Here is a 21,444-nt window from a genome sequence, read left to right as displayed (position 1 = left end):
ATTAAAGACCCCATCAAAAATATTGAAACAATCTTAGAAGCCTGACAATTGTTTTGATGAATATTGACATTAAAAAGAAACTATAAAGGCTCTGACCATTTTAACTAAAGACCAAAGAAGAACTGAATCCAAGATGTAGATGCGTGGCTAATGAACATACATTTGACCAGCACTGACACTCAGTTCACTCCCAGTGCAGTATATCACACAACTGGGACTTTCAACATACCACAGGTTAGGATTTTAATATGTAAAAGGTAGGTGAGTACTATATGGTTAAAGCGACTGTCAGTGAAAGTCATCTGTTCAGCCTTGAGACATTTGCTGTCCAGCACTGTCATCACAAAAACCTTCCACAGCCTAAATATCCTCAATTTGTTTGATGAGGTGGCCTGCATGTTCCTGCTGATTGCTTAGCAGAGCTGCTCAAGACAAACCAGAGCACTTTGCGAGGCAGAGTGTGGGTCTGGCATAGACAGTAGTTAGGTATGGAACAGTACAAATGAAGCTTACTTCCACTTCTTCAATCACTTCTGATAAAATATCACTTTCTGATAAAAAGTCTTGTCTTTCCATGTTTTAAGTACAGCTTTACTGAATGACAAGCTGTCTTCACTCCGTGGAAAAAGCATAGCTCTCTTTGTTAAAAGAGTTGGATAAATCGTGATTTTGCTAGATTACGGGATAATTAGGATTTTTTTCTGACAAAGACACTAAACTTCAGATGACTCTAGAATTAGACCACTGTTTTGACACTTGATGATGAACATTTATAAAGATTATTTCTGCAAGCTAATGGAAGTTATGCACTATAATATCTAAAGGATTAAATGTGTTACAGAACCAGTCACTGATGAACCACTGAAGTCCTTCTAAGCTGGTATACAATTACGTCATCTGTACTTTTCTGTAGTAAAATAGTATGTAGAACTACTTAAATTTTAGATCTCCTAAAACATCTGTGAACAAGCAACAGGTAGTGTATAAAGCATATAAAAATATTTGTAACTTCAGCCAATACATCTTTACATAAAAGGTTTTCTCTTCCATTATCCACATAAGGACATGATGCCCTCCCAGTATGTTTCAATCAATTCAGCTGAAATAATACTAATTATAAGAATATTAGTTAAACAGGAAGATAGGTGGTCAAACTATTAATATTTTTTAATTATAATATGTATTTCTAGATATAAAAATTAAGTCTCTTATTTTTCACAGGATCACAGATTAAGCTGAGTTGGAAGGGATCCTCAAGGACCGTTGAGTCCAATTGTTGGCCCTGCATAGCACCATCCCCTTATTTTCATCCAGATTGAGTGGAGAAAGGAAGAACAGCTTTAAAGACAAAAAATTAATCCTGTACAAAAACCAAACCATCCTACCAGATTCTTGCTCTTCCCTCTTTTCTTCCCCTTTTAGCTTTCTCTTCATCTTTCATTATCAGAAGGTATTCAGTACTCATTAAAGACATTAATAGGAACTAAGACAAGAACGCCTCACTAATTACATAGCAAAGCAATTCATTTTTCTAGAAATATACTGATGCTAAACAAAAAGAAAACAAACTAATAAAAATGCCATGGTAACACAGTTTGACTATTAGAAATATCCGCTCAGGCATGGCAAAAACATTAAGGCTTATATCCTGCTGTTCTTAATTGCCTTAGGCTGCAACATTACGGTGGTCAAACAAAGACTAACAAGAAGTAAGTGCCAAGTCCTGGACCCAAAAAGCAATGTGATGAGTAAAGAAGCATAAGAAGTATCACTTTAGTAGGCAGAGTCATAATAGGCTTTTCCATAATCAATATAGAAATTCATTCATTGATATGTGATCAGTCCTAAGCTAAGCTTAGGAGATAAACCTGTTTACTAACAGTTGAATGAACAGTTTCCAACCACTCCTTCCATTTTGACATCTTAACATAGTCTTTACAAAAAAAAAAAATGCAGAGTGCTCAATATAGGCAACATGTTACACTAATCAAAGATTGCATGAAAGAAGCTTAAGATAGTATAGAAGTTAGAAAGTACTTTCCTTGCTAATCCATAATTAAGATAGTCTTGGGTTTTTTAAAATGTATCTATTTTTTAATTTCTGGTACTTCTACAGTAGTGGTGAAGATGTCTTTTTGCTTATTCCTTCCCTCACACTGTTGTTTACCATGACTCCAAAATTATCTTGAAGTCCATAAAACCTATAATTTCTCAAGGCTGGAATTCCATTCTCTTAGTCATTCTGAAAACCATAAGGGCACTGAAAAGAAAGTATGAACCTCTACAACATTGATGTCCTACTTGCCTCCCCTTATGGAGTGTTAATGATGCTAAAAAACCCATTAAAAATTAGATACAACCCTCCCTTCCTCCATCATACTGGGCTAAATTGACAGTGTTTTGGCAGAGAAGTTGCTGAACTATGTAGGATGAGGTAATGAACTTCCCTGTATGGACACAAGACCAGGCCATAATTGCAGATGAAGACAAAAGAGACATGGGTGATGACTCTTAAGCAAGAGCTGGAGCAAAGAGCTACCCAGGCAGAAGCAGACAGCAGACACAGAAATGGGTTAACACTGAGAGACTGTGGCCTACAGAGGAACTGAGTTTTAAACGAAAAGGAACCACCACAGGCACTGCCTGCCACCTGGAAGTTTTAAATTCCTCAGCAGAGGTATTTTCCCCAACCAGTAAGATGAAAAGGGAATGAATAATCATGTGTGGTGGAGTGTTCTTACTCAGCTCAGTTTTGATAGTGAAAATTTCATGAGATTCATGTCCATGTCTGTTTCTCCAGCACAGATCTTACAAACTCCAGTGCATTATCCAGACTTCCTGGCTTTGATGCACATGGAGTCCACATACGAGACTGTTTCCAAAACAAGTCCAATAAAATGTGCCTTGGAGATTTTTTTCTTGCTGCAAAGAGAGCAAGATTTCATTCACCAGGTCTCATATGAAGAGTTTCAGAGGACGATGATGTCACATGCAGACAAAAACAGGACAAAATCCCTGAGCTCAACGTGAGAGTGCAACCACACTCCAAGTTGGTCAGAATGGTGGAGACTGGACAAAAAATGTGCTGTCCTCATGTCATGACAGCCCCAGGCACAGCAGACCCTGTCTGTGACAAACAGCATGCTCAGCACACGGTCTCTGGCAGTCCTCAGACTGCAAACACCCACAGTAGTCATCACACATGTTTTGCAGGTGGTCATTTTGCATACACTGAATTCTGAGCCTCTATAATAGCTCACATCCAAGGAAATTTCTCCCCAGGTCAGACAACATGAACACTATACATGGAATTTCAAGAATTTGCTGATTATCCTCAGATTTAGGATAGGACAAAGACCTTTTTGCTTTTTCCAAATGTCAGCATACTAATCCCACAGCTTTTTCCAGTGTCCTGCTAGTCTTAAAATATTCTCCCCTAGCTTGTTCCTGAAGCTGTAGCAAGCTTTTTTTTTACTCTAAGCAGATTGAGAAGAGATCCCTGAAAAGAAATGAAAAGTGATTAAAAGTGCAGCTCTGGTCAAAACTAATTCATAGTGTCCAAGCACAGTCAGTGTTGTTTAAGGTCTGAGTCAACAAGGTCTGCAAACTGTTCAAAGCAACAATTTTCCATGTACATAAAAATGCTCTGACGTCTGATAAAAATTGTATACATTTAGGGGAAAGTATTGCATAACATGGGCTTCTACTGCATGAAAATTGTTCTGAAATGTAATCTTTTTCTGGACAGGAAGTAACTGACAATACCATCTTGAAGTTAAAATTATAAAGTTGAACAAACACACTGAGTGGACTTGTGTAGTGACTGACTTCAGATTTTGCTTTTTGTCTTATACAAAACTTTCATGTACAACGTACATATACAATAACAACTTTCATATCTCAAAACAAGCTTTGAGATAGTAAAAAACTGGAAGTTACAATCAAATAATCAAATCAAAATCTCTCCCATACCACCAATGGTTTATCTAGTACTACACCTACATTCTTAGACCTGTTTTTACTGTTAAGTTTTGGGTTTGAATCAGGTTTATTTGAAATCAGCAAATGTTTAGACAGTTGCTACAAAAAAGCTTGTTTTCTGTATAAAGTTATCAGTTAATACACATACCTGCCTATTTACCTATAAAGTTCAAAATATAAGCTTTACAGACTGCTCTGTAGCTGTGTAACACTGCACAGGCAGTGCCTTCAAGCTTTTTTATAAGCAGTTTGGTTTCCATTTCAGAACCAGCTATTAGTCTTAGATTTTTAAGCACTTAGGAGTTCGTATATCATAAGTAATACCTGTCATTTTTCAGGATTTGAGGGGAGAAAAATTATCTAAAGACTTTCACTTAACTGTTAGGTTAAGTAAAAAATAAATTTACCTTAGCCAAAAACATAGTTATATACTGCCCATTGCATTTTCAAGGATCTGAAGTTTTAACCTATTTGTTTCAGCTTGAAGTAGGATATTGCACAGTACTTAAAGAGACATAAGGTATAGGAAGTCAGTAGAAAATAATTTAGGGATTACCAGGAATCTATTGTCTTTGAAATGTTAGTGTCTCTATAAAGACTAGTGAATATCTGTGAGCCATTTGGATGGCATCTTCAGGGGTAACAGAGCTGGTGAGGGACTGGAGCACAGGTCATACAAGGAGTGGTTGAGGCAGCTGGGGGGTATATAGCCTGAAGAAAAAAAAGGGGATGAGAGGAGTCCTTCTCACTGTCTACCATTATCTCAAAGGAGGTTGTAGCCAGTTAGGGGTCAGTCCCTTCTCCTAGGTAAAAGGTGATGGGATGAGAGGAAATGGCCTTAATTTGCACCAGGAGAGGTTTAGAGTATGTATTAAGAAAAAATTATTTATGGTAAGTATTATCAAGCAGGGTGGAGTCATCCTTTTTGGATATGGCACTTGAGGACATGTTTTAGTGGTGACCATGGTGCTGGTTCTAGGCTGATTGTTGCACTCTGTGATCTTACAGGTCTTTTCCAACCTTAACAATTCTACAGGTATGCAATCCTATAAAATAGTCTGTCTGAGAAACAAATGGATGACTCTATATGTGCCAATCTCAACCAAATGCTCAGGAAGCCCATACATGGTACCTTCCAGAGAGGAAAGGGAAAGAAAAGGAGTTGGGGAGTTTCATACAAACAGATGTGTAAGACAACCACTGACAGCACTTAAAATGTATTGCCATCACATGAAATCCCAAGAGTTAGGATTACCATGCCTTGGGAAATAAAGCTCTTGCTATTGAAATATGAAGACAAATGAGAAAGTTTACCTAGCCTCATTCCTTTTCTGTCTGAGCTTCCCATTCATAAGGGACTCATGAAGGATCTTAGTAAACTTTAGAAGAGTAAAGAGCTTTTTCCACAGCTCTTTACTACTTTAAGCTCTCTTAAATCCATAGATTTACATTTAGCTGTAGGACAGTACAGACATTACAATCTCAGAAATTTAGTAACATCAACAGCATGGAAGGTGGCAGAGTTGCAAAGCTGAGGACAGATCAGTGCCCAGTACTTTAAAATTAAGGTTTATATAGTAGAGCAAAGAAAAATCTCAACAAGATTCTTAAATTTTTCATATAATGACAGTGAATATGAAGCTGTTTATACTAAAGATTTACAAAGCTACCTGTAGGTTATGTATAGGGCAGTGTCAAACCAATTAAAAAAAAAAAAAAAAAAGAAGAAGAAGAAGAAAAATAAAAATAAGCACTGGATTTGCTTTCACTGCAATTCTCTGGGTTTGTTTTGAATGCCTGTTCTCCAACGCCCCCATATGCTGCTCAAGCTCAGCAGGTAGGCAACCAGCTGAAGTGTTGCAGGAAACATTCACAGCAATAATTTATCACTGACTGTAAAAGTTCCTCCCACAGCTGAATGATGGTCCATCTCTCTAAGGTTTTCCATTTTTGTCCTTCCACACCAACCTTTCCAACCTTGAAAAGCTCATTTTCATAGCAGGAATCAAGCAAGAGTTGTGGGAATCAAATGAAGTAACAAAAGTGTATTATTAAGTACTCAGCTTTACCTTCATAAAGCTCTCACTTCAGTTTAGTAACTTATTCCAGGGATATAAAATTTTCCTAGGTACCTAACTGATTATTCCCCTAAACTGGGCAAGTAAGTGGACAAAGGTATCTCTGAATAAACGTTTACCTTAAATTTGTTCTAATTACAAAATTGGATAGAACTAGCCATTAGCTTTTAATGACTTAAGAACATTAAATATTTTTTCTAAATTATGTAGGCTGAATTTTAGAACAGATTTTTTCGCTATTTATCTATAGCAAAAATACTAAGAAATCACGATAGTAAAAAATTGTATTTTTTTCTTGATTTTTGCTCTGTTTGAAAGTTCTTGTCAGGAAGTCAAGAGAGGAGTTCTGTCTTTAGAACTAGACAATTAATTTCAAGATGTACAGCTATTTTCCACATCTAGTCACTGAAAGGGTTTATCAGAAGTAAACAAAAAACCCCAACTTAATGTCAGGTTCTAGTCTACGAACAAAGAATCCTGAAATGACAATGTAATGAGACATTTCTGAAAGAAGTCTAGATATTAACATTCCTGCAACAGCCTTTACATGCAGTAAGCTAAGCTGTGCTGCATCTGGAAAAAGAAACAAGCAGACAATGAATGGTCTAAAAATATTTGTTTCCATTCTACAGCAAGGAAACCTAACATAGCCACACTTGCAACTCAAGCAGAAAAGAGAAGAAAGCAGAAAAGAAGAAATACCATGATTCATGCTTGTAAGTAAAATAAGTTTAGAAAGGTCTGAAAGCAATTCACAACCAGGCTTTCTTGTTGGTTGCCCTAGTTCCTTGATATTCTCTGTACAGAGACAATTTCTCCTTTGCAATCTTTATCTGAAATCTGCCTGCAATGGAGTTCTGACAGTTAGACTACTCTTACAGAACTCATGCAAATATTTTAAGGGCAAACATTAAGTAGTTTAATTGCTTAGCTTGAATTTCTACTGTTACTTCACACAGTACTTTATTACAAAGTCATGTGACAAGTTACAGTTTCTTGTCTTCCTGCACCAGCAGTTTTCTACAATTTGAATGAATAGATATTTTCTAGACATGTTCCTCAGGAACAATATCTGTAGTCTTCAGAACCATTACAAGAGCCACACTTTAAAGGGAAAAAGAAAAAAAAACCCAGAAGATTAAAAAAAAAAAAAAAAAGAAACCTTTTACACCAGCAGCACAAGCACAGCTCTAAATAATAGAGGCAGAGAGAGCAAGAGCACAAAGTTGCTTTGGGATCCAGAGACACTGCTAGTGAGGCAGGACTTCATGTACTGCTTTACAAGCAGGCCCAGCAGCACCCTCCTTTCCAGGGGCATGGAGAAGGATGAGGAAAATGAAGAGGAAGGCTCCAGATGGGACATAATTTTCAACCTCTGCAATCTCAAGAATGCAAGCCTATTCATGACCTGCATGTTTTCCTTTTCACGTTTCACAAACGCCCTCAGATTAATTTACGGATTCTTTAAGAGCTAAAGTGAAGTAGTTTCCTTTGCAAAACAATTTTCAGTTTGTGATAAGGGCCATTTATGCCACTCACAAATAATTAGACCAATTGATGCTGACTAAACAAGGTGAGAATTAAGCCAAACTGCATGGAGCCACTTAGGTGCTCTTGCTGAGGCACAGATAGGTAGAAACAGCACCTTGCAAGGTCTTTGATGTTAATCATAGTGGTTGGTGGGATTTAAGGGTCGTAAGACAGCAGTGGTAGAAACACCACCCAGAGCAGCATACTCAGAAAATTGACAGACTGAAATTCCTCGCTTTGTCTTGACATGAAAGCATAAGACTGTAAATCAACACCCTCTGTTCTAGAGTTTGGTCAGATCAGTTTAGTGACTGTAATGAATTCTTCAGCAGCACTGACAAGTGTCACCATGCACAGGTACTGCAGTATGAAATTGAGAATAAGAGGGATGGCACTAGGACATGAAGCTATGTAAATCACTGAAATAATAAGAGTGGCAATCCCACTTCATCTTAGAGTCCCTAAAATACAGCAGAGTTCAATAAACAATGTAATTTTCTGATTTGACATTCAGTGTGATTTTGCATGCTCCATCAAGTCTCATCATTGACTATGACAAGAATTTCTGTTCTGATGGTTGTATTTCCCAGCTATGGAACGCAGTGGCAAAGCTGGAGTTTTGACAATAGACTGATGAGAATTCTGCAACCTTGAAAATAATAGAAGAAACAGAAAATCGTAGAATCAAGTCATCATGTGTTTCCATTGAGATAAACGGCAATTATATGGTAAACAGTAATACTATTTAAAAATTAGTCTAACTGCTGTTTTTCCAATCATCTTTGACTTTGAGAGACAATGCTAATATAATACTAGTCATAATTTTGTTATTATTAAGACTAGATGTCTAGACAATTTGTTAACAGCAGAAAAACCAAGCAATATACATCTTTCTTGTCTATTACATTTAGAATTTGCCTCAAAGATATGTTTGTACTAAAATGAGGTTTCCTCATTTGGCACCAAGTCTTAAGCAACTTCTCTTTGCTTCTTAATAGCTTTAATTCACATCCTTATCGGCTCTAAACTTCCATTTTACTTCCCTGTAGAGCTTCATACAGAAACAGTCACACCTCCTTACCACTTCTCACCCCATCAACCACATCCACTCCATCTTTTTCCACATCCCCAGGTTATTAACTTTGACGTGCCTTTTCCATGTGAAAAAGCTTTTTCTTTTAATGGGCCTGGCAGTTTTTATGCCTTTCATTTCCAGCTTAAAATCCACAAACACTATATTTGACATTAAGACTTTGTCAGTTAATAGTCAGTTTAAAGAGCTTTTGCACTTAACCCTCAAGAATAAACACCCTGAAGTAAAACACTAGCACAACCACATGCCATGCAGTCATGCAGACTCCTCAAAGCTGAACTCATGCTTCCAGCAGCACCAGTGGAAGTATCAGAATTTAGGAGGACATAAGGAGGGGCTGAATAGACATGCATTTCATCACCAGCATCTGACCTTCAAACAGTTTGCAATCCCAACCAGAGTGCTACACTGCATGCTGAGTTTCAAAGGGAAAAAAATCACCAGTCCATATCAAAAGATGAGAACTGGATCATTTTATTTGTATCAAGGAACTGAATTAGACTCCTAGAAAGGTAAACAAATTCATTTTATATTCATAAATAGCAAATCAATTTGAATCACCCATTAACAACTACAGGAACTATAAAGACTCTTTAATTCACTTTGAGCACATTATTACCATGCCAGCAAGTTACTCCCTTCTGATAACTTACAGCCAAGTAAACACTATTGAATTTTGGATGCAGTGGTTGAACCTATATTGACCTGTAACTGGGAGTCCCAGGTCTGTTTCCTTGATTGTTCACCACACTTACACGAAACATTCTGAGACCCAAATACCATTCCTGACAGGTAATGCAGTTTGCTCACTGGATCACTGAAGGTATTCCTACAATGGCTCCAAATCCTGTCTCTCCTATTGACATGCCTTGCACTGTCAGGAAACCTCCCAGGGCAGTGAGATGCAAAACAATGATAAAGGGCACAATCCATTTTAAAATATACTAGTATGAACATACACTGTGCATGGAACAAAGAGTGCTCTGCAAAGCCCACTAGAGCAGCTGACAATGGAAAAGTTTGACAGGTCTGCATAGTAAGCATCAGTCAAGGGATTGTGCCAAGTGCTGTGCCACGGGGATGAATCCCTGTGGGGAGAAGGACACAGCCACACCTGGAACAGGCTGCTCATTCCACTGAAAAGTAGCTCATGAGGGGAGAGCAGTTGATACTGTCTACATAATTTCAGCAAGGCTTTTGACACCATTGCTCACAACATCTTCATACACAAATACAGGAAGTGTGGAGTGAATGAGAGGACAGTGAGATTGAGAACTGGTTGAATGGCAGACACCAGAGGGTTGAATTCAGTGGCAAAGTTGGAGGCCTGTCCTAGTTGTGTCTCCCAAGGTGCAATACTAGGCCCTGAATTGTTTAACTTAACTGTATAAACGGGCAGATTCCTCCTCAGCAAATTCAGTTCTGATACTAAGCTGGGAGAAGTGACTGACACCCCCAAGTGCTGCACAACCCTTCAGAAGAATCTCAATGGGATGGGAAAACAGGCAAAGAGGAACCATCTGAAATTCAGCAAAGGGAAGTGCAGGGTCCTGCTCCTGGAAGGAACAACCCCAGGAGTCCCAGCACAGCCTGGGACTGACTGCTGGGGAGCAGCTCTGAGGAGAAGGACCTGGGGGTCCAAAGATGATGAGGGGTCTGGAGCACCTCTCTTGTGGGGAAAGGCTGAGAGAGGTGGCACTGCCCAACATCAAGAGGAAACAACTGAGAGACTATCTCACCAGTGTATACAAGTACTGGAAGGAAGGGCGTCAGGACGATGGACCAGTGGTGAACCATCTTCTCAGTGGTGCCAAGGAATTAGACAAGAGGCAATGGGCAGCCCAGGAAGTTCCAAATGAACATGAGGAAGAATCCTTTACTGTGCAGGTGACCACGCACTGGAACAGATTCCCCAGAGAGGGTGTGGAGTTTCCCTCACTGGATGTATTCAAGAACTGTCTGGACACAATCCTGTGAAATGTGCTCAGGGATGACACTGGTTGAGCAGGGAGGTTGGACAACATGACCCACCGTGGTCCCTTCATATTTTACTCATTCTGTGATTCTGTGAAGATGACAGTTCTGGAAACACAAAACAGCATCAGTGCTACCCTCAGGTATTGCTATTGAAACAATGTAAAGAAACATTTCCTCGCTGACAGCTCATGCACTTTGAGTGTGCTGGTGGAGGCTGGTAAAGACAAAGTATTATGTGTTGTACTGGAATTAGATTAGCAACCACTTTGCAAACCACTCTTCAAAATTTAGCTTATACTTCTGAAAGCTTATATTTCTTACACTTACAATGACCCCAAGATAGCAGGTGGGTGTCAGGGCTTTACTCAGATGAAAGTAATTTAAAAAAATCAGGTCTCAGAGTGCTGCTTAGCATTTTGACAAACTGAGCAAAAGAAAGGATACCATACAGTTGGTGCAGAAATTTTGGCTCAAATTGCCTACTTTAGAGACCTATATTTACCAGCTCAATAAAAAACTGGTAAATATTCAGCAATAAACGCATGCTACTACTATAGTTAAGAAGTACCTAATGAAAGAGCAAGAACCAGTTTGTTAAGAGCTAGTTATTTCAGTATGACCTTCTTTATGAACACTTTTCCTTACATGGTACCTGAATGAACAGGTAGGGTTCCATGCCTTCAAAACCTATGTATGAAACAAGAACTAGAAAAGCCTCCCTCACCCCCACCTGTGCATAAATATCAGAACAGATATTAAATGCAAGAAACCAAGCCCCAGTGTTTATGTATCCATGAAATAAACAGTGGCCAAAAACAAGCAGGTTCATTATACTAACAGAATGCTTGCATTGCAAAGTCAGTTTTAAAGAAAGTGACATTTAAAAAGATTTTATAGCTGTATGCTCAACATGGTATAGTCTGCCTAAACTGGAGCACTTAGATGCCCGCATGGTTATGTCCAAAAGAGGCTTAACTGAAGCATCAAATATTAGTCCACGTAGCAGAAACTGCCATTTCCCACTCACCAACAGGTTTTGTGTTTACAAAGAGACTGCTAATACAGTAAATAGAATGCCTTGAGCAGGAAGTACTCATACCATAGTTAACTGCAAATTTTTTTCCAGTGTTACAAACAAATGAAGAGTAACTGTTCTTCAGGAAGAACAGCATAGCTATAAGAAAAAATGATCTAGGTTTCCCTGAATAAGGAAAGTCTTGGGTTTTACAAAAACATTATTCAGTGGCAGAAGTATCAAGACAAAAAGACAAACATGATGGTGGAGCAGAAGGTAACCTTTACAAGATCTAGATGTGGATTCTATCTGTAAAGGCTGACTCAGTGCAAGTGATTTGAGGAGTACCATGTCCATCTCTGAGCACTCAAGACCAGCGGTATTGCTTAAATGTTGTATTTGCTGTTGTTACTAAGGAGGAGAAGAGAATAACTCTTTAAATATATTTTAATGCCAAGTAAATTGTTCTTTGTAAGAACAATGGGAGGAAAAGCAGATTGTCTTTCTCTGGCTAAGAACTTCACCCCAGAATAATATTAATTCTCCAGTTCTGCTAACAAAAAAGGTGGCCTATTGAAAAAGACCCTATAATAGTAGTTATCATTCAATCCCAGTGATAGAACTATTCTAGCTTTTGTTGTAGTTTGATTTTAAAAACTATAAATCATGTGGACAAAAGAGGAAGTTTTGTGGGGGGCTCTTTTTTTTTTTTTTTTTTTTCATTTATTTCTATGTCACATTTAAGCTTACCAAATACATAATTCTCAGTAAAAACTACTTCAGATCTCAAGTGCCCATCAAGATCATGTATTGTAAGAGACATGGGATGCATTTACATTCAGATATGAGGTTATCCTAGGAAATCTAGTGTTCATTCTTCATTTCAGAAAATTCAGCCACAATGGACCATAATTTAATCATGTACTCCAGCACCTGTGTCTTTTTCATGAGGATTTCTCAAAGATCCTTTGAGTTTTACCATCATGCATAGCCAAACATTCTATCTGAGCTGTGCAGTACTTCAGAGAACCATGAGTACCTAGGGCTCAAATCAGCAGGACACCATCTATTCCCAAGCACTGCTAATTGTTTCCTGTAAAAATCAATTTCTCCATATGCCTAGATGTAGAAAAGGGACATATACTCAAACATTGAAAAAGCACTTGGAAATCAGTATCCAGAAACTGAAAGTAAGTTAATCCAAGAGAAGTGTTTCTGTCTAATTGCAGGTTAATTATTTTAGTCACACAAAGCCAGTGAAAAACCCAAGTAGTGCAAAAGCACGGGTGTCCTGGTTAAAGCAAATCATCCAACTATCTCCTTAGGACCCCAGTTCACTGCATACAGTCATTTGACAACAGAATACACAGCACATATCGCACACGCTTATTTTTGTTAGCATGAAAAGTACTCTAAGATACCTGCTATGGCTGTGTACTCCACAGTAAGTCATACCAGAGAAAAGAGTGTTCTCCAAAATCATATAGTACATTCTTTCAGAATCTGTACAGACAAGCCAGGCCTAACAGTCTGTTGCACATGAACAGGCCTAAGAAGTATGCCTAAGAATTGTAAGAACACATGTCAAAAATTATTTATTTCACCAACACTTCACTGTAAAGTGTTGACCATTTAAAGCTTATTCTTCAGTTTTCTAGACTCAGGGAAGATCTCATCATATGTCATGTTACAAGAAGAGCTTCACTTCCATATTAACTATGGATCCAAGACTACAGCATGCTATTTACAGAGTAAGTAATTCAAAAGCATTTTAAAAACCCAAATTCTATACTCAGCAATATTACCTGTTATGGCTTGGGATTAGCGAGCTTGTGTGTTTGGGTTTGGCTATGGTGTTGTTTTGATTTACTACAAAATACACTATTCAAAGGGGGGAAAAGTATCATTTCTCAATAAGCTGAGATTCAACTTAGTGGACAGTCACAAAAAACCTTTCCAGACCCAGCTTCAAAACTGAGGAGCAAAGTTCAGTGGGATGGGTCTGGGTTCAGACCTTTTTAAACATTTCCCACCAGAATAAACAGACACTGCTTTGGTAAAAGGTAGGTCTATCCCATCTGTAGTGGCCCTTCCTTTGTGCACACCCCTGTATTTGTAGTCAGCTAGGTTACAGTACTGACATAGCTCACTGCACAAGCATTGATGCTGTGGTAGACAAGTGGAAGAAGCAGTGCTTGTCTTCTGTGGTTCCCATCACTTGGTGGCAAGGTCTGTGAAAATTTAATAATCAGGATGGTGGCAAAGAGCACAACCAGAAACATCAACAAAACAGTGCCTGTGAGTCATTTGCACGTATGTGGAAGAACTAAAACCTGAGAGGAGCTGTGTATTTCAAGTTCTCCCTTTCCATTACTGAAAACAAGTGATGCAGTCTGCTTAAGTTGCTAACTTGATAACTGTAACTAAAAAAAAAAAACACTGGAAATCATGACTAGTTACTGGAAATGTCAATATATGCTTATCTGGGAATCTGGCATCATCTATTGCATGTTTAAACAGTATCTTCCTAGACTAATTTTTTAACGATGACTGGTATTCACCACTACTTGCCACCAAAGAAGCATATCAGAGTGCAGTCTGTTGCCAGAAGCATGATTGTGATGCAGGCCCAGAAAATCAATATCGTATTGAAACACAGTTCCACTACTTCACCAAATGGAGTAATGCCACTACCAGGACTCTGTGTAGATAAAACAGAGCTCAACACTGCATAGTGCAAGGACCAGGTAGAATAAACCCACAGCTCCCTCTAGCCTCTTCTCCTCTCTGACATTTCTGTCCTGAACACAATACTAATTTTGATGGATCTCACATGGCTGAGCCTTGGGAAATACAAAAAACTTGAAACAGAATGGGGAAAAGAAGTCTACCATCAAAACTGGATACAAAAGCATATTTTTCATAATGCAATGCTTTCGCACCCATTACACCTTCCCTTCAAGACTGAATATATCTGAAAAAGCCTTGCAGGGAGAACAGCACAAAACCCTGAACTAGAAAGCAAGCTCTTCAATTATTTTTTTTTTAATTTTTTTTTTTAGAAAGCCTTCACCTAAATAGGGCTTTTAAATAGGGCATTTAAATACATGTTTCATAGTATCTTTAAAAAAAGAAGGAAAAAGAAGAGGTGGACTCTGGGTTTTTTCCAGTTTAAATAATACAGAATACTTTGTTTCTTTGTTCACTGTCACAGTTAACTGTTACTAACACTGTAACCACACATGGGGAAGCCTGAGAGTCTTCTCCAGTGGAAAACTGTCTCAGATACAAAGTGCACACTGGTAAAACACACGCATATATACATATATTCATGCAAAGTCCGTTCCAAACCTAGCTGCAGCCTGGCTGGGTACGAACACACCACACTGGTTTCCTTGCTAAGCACTTCTTAATTTTTGACTTGGACCAGCAGAGGCCTTGGTCCTTGGTAATTATGTTAGGCCTCAACAGCTTCCAAATTACAGATATGTAAAGGAGAAGGAAAACTAAGTTCTAGTCTGTTTGAAGTATCTACATTTTTATATGGTCCAGAATACCTTGGAAATCCATAGCCTCAGCTCAAGCAATGTCTGAGGCACCTAAACTAATGAGAAACTACCAGTAAATTAGAGTTACATAATAAGATAATGCTCTTCTCTGAAGTACACTAGTGCATAGACACAGATTTGAAAGGCAATGATTTAAGAGTGATTAGCTAAAAGCCTTAAATCAAATTACAGTTTAATGAGAAAATCATAAAGAATAAATGTTTTGCAACAACAATTCCCATGAAAGTGATATTTAAATTGTACTTAAACTTCTGTTAACTAGCAGGCAGAAATACTCTACTCAGCTCTAGTTAAGTGTCATTGCCTTCCCTGATTAGAAATGCTGACCTGTTACAGAAATACAAGCCATTGCAATCTCTGTGGCTCCAAGACTGTGCTCTTCCTTAGATACTGGCTCAACATTTAGTTGAGTCCTGCAAAGATAATAGCAACTGTGGTAGAGCAAGCACTGTCTTGGAAAAAGAAATCACAAGAACACACACACATCTGATGCTTGCCTTGAGACACTGAGAATAAAAATAATCTCAACATGAATCATTAAGGATTTAAATGTTTATTTTCAGTAGAAGTAGGATTTTTCCTGGAGGGCTGGCTTATAAAATCTTAATAATGCTTGGAAGTACCAAAACAGATCAATTGCAACCTTAAGTCATTACAAATACCTTCACTAGATCAGCAACCACCCCCTCATCATGGTCAGAACATTCATTTATGTTTTGCCAGGCCAGAATATCTGGCTTAGACTTCTCATGCTTGTTTTGAAGTCATAAAGTGACTGTGAAAGAATGTAATTTAACCGTGGTAGAGGTCTACACATATTGTTCTCTGAAAAGTAGTTTATTAGCCATTTCAGGCTCACTTATGTGCAGTCTGTATTGATATTTACATATTATTAATTCTTTACAGATAATCAAGTTTTTTTAGTGTTATCTGTAGAACTTCTTAGACTCTACCTTCTGCTACAGAAGACAGCATAAACTACTTTGCTGCCACTGCTTTCACACAATAAGCATCTCATTTTACCCCTGAGACAGCAAGATGGCCAGGAATTGCAGTAATGCTGAACTACTGCCAAGAAACAACACTTTCCACTCTACTATCTGCAGTATTTCTGTGGAGCATAGCTGATGGAAGTGTTCCTAAACAAAGTTTTGGGGAAGCTACCATTAAATCTTGTGGGAAGAAAACAGGTTAAAGAATTTGAGTCTAGACAAATTCAATGATCAATAGTCCTTTTGGCTCCTAATAGCTTTATGGTGCTCATGTCTTGTTACCCAAATACAGAAAGCAAACTGAAACATTTCAGGACAAAACTGTAGTTTGTCCTATTTAAAGAAATGTGTTTGACTAACTGCACATACTTCAAATAGCGTAAGGACCAGGAGTGGATCCACCAGTTGCAGACTACCACAAGTTAAAATACTTATTTCTAGGCACTAGCTAGTATACCCTAAAATACTAATCTTTCTTAATATTCTCCAGCCAGCTTAAGAGCCCTAGTATTCTAACTCTGTCATCTCAAACCGACATGTATCATAACCACCTTTAGAAAGATAATATACTAAATATAGTCCAACAAAACTAAAGATGAAGCCTTTATAAAGACACCTTGATTAACATGACATGACAGAGATGAGCATATTTTCCAGAAGCTTTTACCTTGTAGTTCCTTACAATTCATCATGAATGATGGGAAAAGCAAGCAGCAAATTTAGATATTTGTCCACAGCCATCATGTAAAGGCCATCATGTGAAGTAGTTACAGAGAGACAACCCACCAATAAATTGGGAATTAATACTAGATGTTATGTTTAACAGGACATCAGTTTCCGCATCCCTACCAGAATTCACAGCTGTGCAACTTCCCCAAATCGTGTCTGGAAAGAAGTGTACTCATTCCAGCCTGAACAATGAGTGCATCACTGTCTATTCTTCCCCTTCTCACAGACCCAAGTACAAGCAGTACCAATGGCAAGAAAAATATAGCAATGGTTCCAACTTGTAACACAGTACTTACCTGGTCAATGCATACAATAGCCTAAGCTGCCAATAAAAATCCCGAGAATGCTTTTACTTGAGGATTTTAATGTAATCAGACTTCTGCTCAAAGAAGACTGATTGTGGAATACTGCCATGATGAACACATGAATACATGTTATCAACAAGGACAAAACATGGTTTTCACACAAAATCCATGTTTCCTTATTAAAGAACACTACAATGTATGTGGTCAGTCCAACAAAATGTTGACCACAGTGGTTATGTCACTTAACAGTAACTATTAATAAGAACTTGTCTTTATGCAACAGCAATGAGGAACTGGGAGAAGTGAGACAGACTGGCCAATAGAGAAACAAGACTGGACATCCTGTGTGTCTGGCCTATATAATGCACAGGTCTTGATACACTTACCTTCTGAGAGATGAGACAAACACAGACATACAGGATACAGCACTAAGAAAGTATACTGAACTACTCTACATTTCTCCAGTTTCAAGTTTCCCAAAAATATGTTTAATAGCAGTACTGGTCCAAAGCCCAGCTACTCACCAGTTGGTTTCCACCACACACCCAGTGCATAATTACCTGGCTTGCCTGATGGTATTGCATGTGCCGAACAGTCTGAACTACACCAGCAGAACAGTCTCTTCATTATATGAAGAGACTAAGAAAGCCCCTGCTGGTTTGGCAAGCCAACTTCCCTCCCACAAGTTTCCTGTGTTCTAACCATTGAAATAGGTGAATTACCAATGATTTTGCAACTTTCTTTTAGAACTCTCAATTTTTAGATCTTACTGTAGAGTATCAACCATTGAATTAAAATTCCAGTGCACCCTGGTGTGGAAATACTCTGAAGCCCAGAGGCACTTGCACTTAAAAATTAATACAAAACAACTGTGGAATCAAGACCTGCTCTGAACAGTGACAAATGTCTGATACTTAACCACAGACCCATTAAGTAGGTGCTGGCCCTGGCTTGGGTGTGCTCACTCAGATTTAGAGAGATGCAGGGTTATCAGTAACACATTCCTACATTTTGGTGTTTGTCCTCCTTACTAGGACATGGTCTAAAAAGGAATTCTATATTGCAATACCCCAAAGCATACTGTCTAAAATGTCTTTAAAATATTTGCTAGCAAATTAGTCTTCTTGACCTTAATGTGCCAAGATACTACTCAAGTCATCACACCATCGGCTGTGTTTTTTAAGATTATTTCAATGCTCTACAGATACGGATTAGTACTGTTTATTAAGAAGCTATGACACTAAAACACCAGGAGAACTGGAGCTCTGGAGACAAAATGTTTGCTCCTCTTCAACAGTTCAGTGGATTTGTAATATGATATGCTTAACTTAAATATTTACAAACACAGTATTGATTTTAAATCAATGAGAAGGTTTCCATTATTTTAATTTTACATAATCCTGTGTCTGATTAGCAATTTTAACCATATATCCAAAAAATTCTAATATCATCTAGACTTTTGGCAGAAACACCACTTTCTTGAATATGTAGACAGCTGCAAGTTTGGGTTTAATGGATTCTTTTAATGGAGCAGAGGACAACACAAAAATAAAAACTAGTCTAAAGAGCAAGGAGTCATTTCCTCCTTTATCTTGACCTATGACCCCAGTGATAGGACAGAGACAAGGATGCAGCTGTTATCACCACACATGCAAGGAAGTTAATAAATTGAAGAATTCAAATGTCCTAAACAGCCTGGGGAAACATCTGTAACTCCCATAAGTAATATGCCAGTTTCACATCTGAATTCCTAAATGACCAAAATGCAAAGGACATGATTTGTAACTTTTGTAGACTTTGAACTATTATCATAAAATCTCATTAAAGCAGCATCTTGCTAATGCTCTGAAAATCTGCCTCCACCTTGCAGTTTGCCAGATCATACCAGGTTTCTGTTGCTTCGGAACATGGATGAGTTTCCATTCCACTATCAGACAAGCCCGGTAGCATGGACTGTTTTTTCAAATTACTATACAAATTCCTAAGGATACGACTGTGGAAAGTTTTCACAGGTATCTATGTCACATTTTTATCAACCAATTTATATGACATCTGACTAATTTTATAGATTTTATTCCTTCTCATTTCCTAAAGCTCTCAAGTGGTTTCCCTAGTTTACTAGGGAACCTGCTGTGAAGCCGATTTCCTTAGAGCCTTCAATTTATTGAGAAATTCCCACGTTGTTGGATATTCTCTGAAGACTCCAGAAGAGTGAAAGCGAGCCTTCGCTGTTCTGGAATTTCACCCTAGCGCATTGAGTTTAAAGCACAGGTTTTCAGGACTGAACATTGCCTAACAACCCGGGAAAGGTCCTCGCGGTGGGGAACTGGAAGCCGAGACGGCTCTTCCAGAATTCCGATGTGGCTACGGCGGAGACAAACCTCTGCAGATCGCGGTGCGCCCCTCACGGATCGCACCGCTCTCCTCTCACCGGGCTGATGCACGGCACCGACTGCAGCAGGATTGCTGCTGCTGGCGCACCCCGCCAGCGAGACCCCTCGAGTCCGTGCGCATGCAGCAGCGCCCACAGCTCCGCGGGCGGCCGCTCCCACCCCCAGCCCCGCCACCAGCCCGGCGGCCCCCGCGACATCCTTACCCCATGGCGGCCGGCAGCGCCTGGCACCGGTGGTGCCGCGTCCCCGGGGCGCTCCTCGCCGCGCCGGCAGCTCTGCAGCCCCGTGGCGGCGGGGCCGCTGCTCTGGGCTCGCCGCAGCCGCCGGGGGCCGAGCGGGGCCGCCCGCGCCCTAGGGAGCGCCCCCCGCGGGCCGGGCTCCCATGGCCACCGGCCCCGCCGGGCGCCCGCAGGCAGCGGCTCCGGCCCCCGGGCGGGCGGCAGCGGTGGCTTCGGGGGCGGATGAGTCCCCTCCTGCAGGCGAACGGGGAGGCGCTCGCCTTCTCCGCGAGGGACTGGCGGCGGCTGCGGCGCTTCTCGCCGGGACGTGCGCGGCCGCGGAGGGCTCCGTGTGCCTCAGAGGCGGAGCGGGATGGGGCAGGCGGTGCGCACAGAGCTCCACGCCGCCGCTCCCCCTAGCACCGCCACCAGCAGCGTGGCGGGCACGGATGCATTCTCCCGAGAAGGCAGAGCGAGCCGTGGCACCGGCGCTGGCATCGGACTCCCGGCGAGAGGCCGCTACCGACGAGCTGCGGCCGCACGTCGCCCGCGGGCACCGGGGCGCCGCTTTCCCCCGATCCGCCCGCCCGCCCACCCCCGGCTGCGGAGATGCGGGGCACCGCTCCTCCTTCCCGCGACTGCGGGCCCGCTCCTCGCCGTCACGCCTTCTTCTGCAGCGAGCGGGCGGGCATCGTCCTGGGGCGCGGTGGATCGGTCACTGACAGCAGGCGGCGGGAGGGGCTGCCGCCGCCGAGCCCGCGCTGTTCTGCGGCGGGGCCGAGGGCTCAGCCCCGCCGGTGGGACAGAAGGAGGGAGCGATCGCCGCCTCAGGCGGTGCCCGGCTGCTCCGGGGCTACCGAGCCGCTGCCTGTGCCCGCTCGCATCCCCCGCCTCCGCCTCACACCTCCGGCACCGCCCGCTCGTCCCCTCGCGGCGGGCAGGCGCAGCCGCCGCGCGGAGCCCGCTTCTCCGTGCCGCTCCTCCTTCCCGGGGAAAGGGAAGGGAAGGGAAGAGGCGAGGAGAGCGGAGTGGAGCCGCGCCCTGCCCTACAGCCCCGCGCCGCACGCTGCCAGCACGCTCCTGCCCGCGGCGGCACCTGCTCGCTCTGCCTCCATCCTCCGCCCGGGGAGCTTTAAATAGAACACGTCACCGCGCTCCCCTACGCACCGACGTCACGCCCCGCTCCCGGCGCTGACGTCACCGGGGTGCGGAGGATGATGTCAGAGTGGTCCACGCCGCCGGAAGCTCTTCTATAATAGGGAACGGCTGCGGGGGGGGAGCGGAGCGGGGAGGGCTCGGGGTGCTGGCGGCGCCCGGGCCGCCTCCTCCCGCCCCCGGGCCCTGCGGCGCCGTCTCCACGGCAACGCCGCGCCCGGCGGCTCGGCGGGGAGAGCCGGTGTCACGGAGTCATGGGCGAAGGCGGTGCGGAGCCTTCTCCGGAACGTGGCTACTGCAACTTCCCAGCCCTCCGCCTTGCCAAAACACGGGCCCGCGTCCTCCTGCTCTGCAGACGCTCTGCAGACACTTAACACAGGCAGTGTTACCGGGAAAACGGGGAAGAGAC

General features: G+C 41.4%; 1 protein-coding gene across 2 annotated transcripts in view; it reads right to left on the bottom strand.

The window, feature by feature from the left end:
- Window positions 1-21,193, bottom strand: part of HOMER1 (homer scaffold protein 1) — a 94,911-nt gene extending 73,718 nt beyond the window's left edge. The window contains exon 1 of one of the 2 annotated variants that reach the window (XM_063422921.1): window positions 21,048-21,193. Coding sequence is in view for 1 of the 2 variants with exons in the window: in XM_063422920.1 (XP_063278990.1) it covers window positions 19,866-19,870 (5 nt within the window). In the remaining variant the exon portion in view is untranslated. Of the gene's footprint in view, window positions 1-19,865; window positions 20,000-21,047 lie in introns of those variants that run through there. The other variant, XM_063422920.1, reaches the window with a different exon arrangement.
- Window positions 21,194-21,444: the final 251 nt, after the last annotated feature.

This window comes from Prinia subflava, chromosome Z, assembly GCF_021018805.1.
Source record: "Prinia subflava isolate CZ2003 ecotype Zambia chromosome Z, Cam_Psub_1.2, whole genome shotgun sequence".
NCBI classification, from domain to species: domain Eukaryota; kingdom Metazoa; phylum Chordata; class Aves; order Passeriformes; family Cisticolidae; genus Prinia; species Prinia subflava.
This window is presented reverse-complemented; position numbering and strand designations above follow the sequence as displayed.